This window comes from Malaya genurostris, chromosome 3, assembly GCF_030247185.1.
Source record: "Malaya genurostris strain Urasoe2022 chromosome 3, Malgen_1.1, whole genome shotgun sequence".
NCBI lineage: Eukaryota > Metazoa > Arthropoda > Insecta > Diptera > Culicidae > Malaya > Malaya genurostris.
In genome coordinates this window covers 74,945,785-74,951,784 of record NC_080572.1, presented here as the reverse complement: position 1 = coordinate 74,951,784, position 6,000 = coordinate 74,945,785, and the positions used below count along the sequence as shown (strand labels likewise).

Sequence of the window (6,000 nt, the reverse complement as noted above, 5' to 3'; positions counted from 1 at the left end):
TTTCCCAGAGCAACCACTACACCTGAAGTTAGCTGAATGTATCAGAAACCTTTTCAGCAGTATGCCAGCTTGGGTATTTTTGGTGTCTTACATAGTATGTTTCTAAAATATGTGACGCCTACCTATGATCTTCAACTGGATTAAAATATTTGAAATTTAAAATATAATTCAGGTATAAAAACATAACTAAATTTCTTTCTAGTTTAAATGAAAATACTTGGTATCATGCTATAGATTACTTTATTTTCAAAAATAATGCTTTTAATTGAATTTCCGTTTTGGTCGTTGATTTCCAGTTTTTACGATTCCCACCACTAGGGTGCGTGGCTCTGCATTGGGTATATTTCTTATAGGGATTTATTTGAGATGAGCTTTTTCCCACTGAGCATTTTTCTGAGAGAGAGTTTTTTAAAGATGAGAATTTTGGTCGGTGAGCTTTTTGGTCGGTGAGCTTTTTAGTCGGTAACTTCACAGAAGTCCATGTTGTGTTTTTATTTTTGTCGTGTTCACAACAAAATTCTCGAGTTTATCTTGTAATGTGTTATATTTTACAAAATTTTGAGTTATGAAATTCGCATATAAGGTACATTCAAATATAATCAGCTAAGTAGTGATGCTTCAGATGCATACATTATGCTCAATTATTTTAGTTCAGTAATCTGCTTGGATCGGTGTATCGGAAAGGAAAACTCATTTTCACTCCCGATGGAAACTCCGTCATCAGTCCTGTTGGCAACCGCATCACCATTTTTGACCTAAAGAAGTAAATAAACTATTTTGCTATAAATGTATGAGCTCTCTATTTGATCTTGCCCTATATTTTAGCAACAAATCTCAAACACTATCTCTGGAAAGTGAATATAGTTACTGCGCACTGGATCTTTCCCCCAATGGGTGCATACTAGTAGCCGTAAACGAGGTTGGTGATGCTCAAATGATAAGCATGATTTCTCACACGGTGATACATCGGTACAAGTTCAAGAGTGAGGTCAAACATCTCCGATTCAGTCCGGACGGTAAATTTTTTGCGGCGTGCGTAGGCAACGCCGTGCTTGTATTCCGAGCGCCCGGCGAATTGAGTGGAACCTACAACTCATTTGTGGTACAACGGGCTTTCGAAATAGCTTACGATGAAACAGTTTTCATCGATTGGGCATGCAACTCAAAGATTCTTGCCGTAGGATCTAAAGACAATTCCGTTAGAGTCCAGGGTGTAGAGTATTTGAATAATTTTCGTCCGTTCATTCTGGGTGGCCATAGAGATTCGATCGTGGGTTGCTTTTTCGAGGAAAAAACACTGGATGTGAATACAGTTAGTAAGGATGGTCTGCTGATGCTATGGGAATGCAGCACCGATGTGGATGATATTTCGGTTGGATATAAAAAAGTAGGAAAAGAAGAGCCGGCATTCAAAAAACCACGCGAGAGTGACGATGAACAAGAAGATGATGTAATTGCTGATCACGATTTTGAAAAATCGGACAAAGAAAAACATACTAGCATTGAGCATATTCAAGGTAAAAATTATATACTTCGATAAACTATCATTTTAATTCCACTTTTTGCAGGTGAATTCAATAAAGATGAAGCCCGTGACGGCTTGGGTAGAGTGGTTTTGAAGAAACCCAAGCAGCATTTCACTTACAAACGATTAGCTCGTCACTACCTAGCGGATGAAGCACGCAAAGAAAATCCGAAAGCAATCGTTACGGCAACTGCATATCACAAACAGCTGAAAATTTTGATTACAGCGTACTCCAGTGGAGTATTTTACCTTCATGAGCTTCCGGATGTAACAATGATTCATTCGCTAAGTATATCCGACTTTCGAATAGAAACTGTTACGTTTAATAACACTGGCGATTGGTTAGCTCTTGGTGTTCCGGAAGTTGGTCAATTATTGGTTTGGGAATGGCAGAGCGAGCAGTATGTTATGAAGCAGCAGGGTCACTCGACTGGATTGAATTGTGTTACGTATTCTCCCGATGGGCAGCTATTGGCGACTGGTGGTTTGGACGGGAAGGTCAAACTGTGGAACATTAATAACGGATTTTGCTTCGTTACATTCAGCGAACATTCCAGTTCGGTAAGTTCTGTAGAATTCAGTGGGAATAAAAAGTTTTTCGTGAGTGCTTCGCTCGATGGAACTGTGCGGGCTTACGACATTGTGAGATACAGAAACTTTCGCACATTTACCTCACCTGAACCGGTGCAATTCGCTTCAGTTGCCGTGGATCAATCAGGTGAACTGGTAGCCGCTGGAGGTCAGGACGTATTTGAAGTCTTTCTATGGTCGATGAAACTTGGCAGATTGCTGGAGGTACTCAGTGGACATGAGGGTCCGGTTGTAACTTTAGCTTTCTCTCCTGTTGCCACATCGTCAACGATGGTATCCGGTTCTTGGGATAAATCAATTCGTGTTTGGGACTGCCTAGAATCGTCTGGTGCTCACGAAAACATCGATGTTGGTTCGGACGTCGTTTGTGTGGCGTTCAGACCAAACGGAGAAGAGGTGGCCGTTTCATCATTGAACGGTCAGATCACAGTATTTCATGTAAAAACAGCCCAGCAAGTGGCTTCCATTGAAGGAAGGAATGATATGGGCGGTAGTGTGACGAATACTGATCTGAACACAGCCGAAAAAAATCTTCAGGGAAGGTGAGTTTCTTTATTGTAGTAAGTTCGAATGAAAAATATTGAACGTATCTTGTCAGGGCTTTCACATCCATTTGTTATTCAGCTGATGGAGAATGTATCCTTGCTGGGGGCAAGTCGAAGTACGTTTGCATTTACAACGTACAAGAAGCGATTCTATTGAAAAAATTTCAAATCACTCAAAATCGAAGTCTAGATGGAATTTATGTAAGATTAAACTAACGTCATTTAACGTAACATAAGTAAACTGTATGTTTTCAAGGAATTCTTGAACCGAAGAAACATAACCGAATTCGGAAACATTGCCCTGATAGAAGAACGAGAACAACTGGAGGGTGGTAACGTATCTATCAAACTACCTGGAGTAAAGCGTGGTGATCTGGCTGCGCGAAATATCAAACCCGAAGTTAATGTTTTTGCGGTTCGCTTCTCGCCAAATGGTCAATCATGGGCGGCAGCCTCCACCGAAGGTCTCCTGATGTATTCACTTAACAAAGGAATTGTGTTCGATCCGTACCAGCTCTCGGTTGAAATAACACCCAAAGCTACTCGTGAGCTACTGAAAAATCAGGAGTACTCTGCTGCGTTGATTATGGCCTTAAAACTCAATGAGAACAATCTAATCCATGAGATTATAGAGCAGATTCCTCACATCGATGGTAACGTCAAATGATCAGAATTTGTAATTTAATTGCATTTGTATATCACGTAATATTGTTTCCAGCGGAGTTGATCATTCAATCGCTACCGGATGAATTTGCACATCGTAGCTTAAAGTTTGTAGCCAAAATGGTCGCCTCTAGTCCTCATGTTGAGTTTTATCTCCGGTGGTCCAATTTACTGTTGACTCGATTGGGACAACGTGAGAATGTCCTCACCCAACAGACGCTGGTGTTACTTCATCAGAATCTTAATCGGAAATACGAGGCACTGAATAAAATGTAAGCTAACGTCATAAACGGCTAAATTAACTAGTGATATTTGAATTGTTTTATTACAGTTGTGATTTCAACAAGTACACAATTCAAGTGCTGAAAAATATCAACGTAACGAACGAAGTTGACGGTGAAAATTTTGAAGAAGGAACCCGAAACGGAGAAGCACTGGAAAACGCTGACTATAGTGACTTAATGTTAATCGATCAAAGTATGTCAATGAATGGACAGCATACTGATGACGATTCTGAATAAAAAATATTTTATCGGAAGCAAAATACAAAGTGTTGATAGCATCCGCTAGAAAAATCCGAAATAAGTCCATACAAATTTCTCGTAGCACATTTTGTAATTGTAATTGTAATTTATCAGCCCACAACCTGGCAGACCGTGTCCGCCCATCTGCTTGAGTGAGGTTCACTACAAGCTGGTTGTGAGCCTACTAAAGCCTGACCGTTGATATGCACTAGACCGTATAGCACACCGGCTTCCTCCACCAGCAGGCGCTGCTCTGAGTCCCACTGGTTTCAGATACATTAGGTTAGGGATAGTGGAGATGAATAGGGAAATTTAGCATTTAGAAGTTTACTAACTACTACTAACTACTGTGTTTATGGCTGAAAATAAAGCGTACGGAACTATATTAATAATAAAAAATAACAGTTAGTTGGTTTGTTGAATTATATAATGTAAGGTAAGGATGCGAATTCAACACTAGATTGTCCAGGGAAGTCACAGTCGCCCCTACTCTGAACAACGACGCATCGATTCTTCGATCGAATGTGATTCGGTCGAATCCTAGTTACCTTTGATTTTGCTAGCGTTATTAGGAATACGAATGAAACACGGTCGAAAAAACGACACGTCGCCATTCAGAACAACGGCGAATGCCCTCGCCTCTGGCCGAATCAGTTTCGCCGTCAATGCAATTTGTATAAGTACCGATATCGAACCGGATCGGAAAGTGCAAAAGTTCACGAATGCAAAAGTTCAAACTCTGTAACTCGATCGAAGGTGCTTTTGTATGGAAAATTCGGACTCGATCGAGCACAGAACACAAAATGCCTCCCTCGTTCGAAACAATCCGATACGAACGACATACTGAACCGGGATGAACACTCATCTCAATTGGATCAAGATAATTCAAATTGGTGACCAATTCCAGGCATAAGAATGCCTGAAACCACCCAATGGCCTATTGTCAATTTCAAGCAGTACTAGTCATGTCAACTTCGTGATCAATCCAGATGACATAATCGCCCTTATTCTGAATAACAAGCGAAGATACGCGCCCTGTAGTTCATCATCCAAAGCTTAGGGCAATAGGATAGTTACTAGTAATAATATAAAATTTATGAACGTGTTGCACACTTCCCACGTTAAGAGTATTAGTAAGAGTCACAAAGTGGGTTGATAATCGAGACATCTATAGTAATATGGTAGCTCCCTATCAACAGTTGCACTCTGTCCCACCGCTTGCTAATACTCCGCACCTCCTCATTCTGCTAAAAACAGGAGTCACCAGTCATCATTTGACACCGGGTAGGTATGAGGTGGGAGCTTGTGACGACCAGAGCTAAGTCAATCAAACTGCCGATACAAACAGTATGATATGATATTTGTCGCTCTTTCCAGGATGTCGTGCACCTTTGACCCCCTAATTTCTCGTAGCACATTTTGGCAAGAAAAGGTTCTAATCAGCATTTTCGTCCTTCCTAACCATATATTTGCAATGTAAATGCAGCTTTACTTACTTTATTTCACGGTACACGAACTGTATATTACCAGGATATTCGATCTTGGACCGCCGTTCTCCAGTCACTTTGTACTCCCGCTGCACGCGCATACTCCTCGATTGCACACACCCAACGAGTACGAGGTCCCGATACTGTTATGCGCCACCCGTCACATGGGGAACAGACGATCGTTATCTGATTCATTTGTGTCTGATCTCTCGAATAAGCACCTCACCAAGAGCCTGTTACTGTTTGAAGAAAATTGGTTGGCTCTTAGTTGGCACTTCGTTACCGAGTAAGGGATGGTGGGGCAAGAGTACCATACAAAACTTTTTCGTGCTTGTACAAAAAATCAAGCGTTAGATTTTGAGAATTGCTAACAAATAACCTATACCCAATTTTTAACTAATGTTGAACTGAATGATATACCAACGATCTGACATTATAATAAAACCCTAAAAAATTTATAAACTTTTATTTTGTAAGATCTCGTTCTTATACTATCTGTGTGCGAACTAGTTTGGATTGCACGACTAAATAAATAAGTGGTAAAAATAAATGCAATATGAAATAATATCGTGGACAGTTGAGTATACCCAAATATTTATATAGGTAACAAATGTTCATTCTATGCGAAAATGATGGGGACGACACACTTCCCCCCTCTGGTTGTC

The 6,000-nt window shown here is 40.5% G+C and overlaps 1 protein-coding gene across 1 annotated transcript; it reads left to right on the top strand.

Moving 5' to 3' along the window:
• Positions 1–466: 466 nt before the first annotated feature.
• Positions 467–3,868, top strand: LOC131439007 (periodic tryptophan protein 2 homolog). The gene is made up of 8 exons (XM_058609478.1): positions 467–583; positions 651–763; positions 826–1,517; positions 1,569–2,658; positions 2,715–2,862; positions 2,918–3,314; positions 3,380–3,596; positions 3,656–3,868. The coding sequence occupies exons 1-8, from the start codon at positions 566–568 to the stop codon at positions 3,843–3,845; spliced, it is 2,865 nt and encodes a 954-aa protein (XP_058465461.1). The 5' UTR covers positions 467–565; the 3' UTR covers positions 3,846–3,868.
• The last annotated feature ends 2,132 nt before the right edge of the window (positions 3,869–6,000 follow it).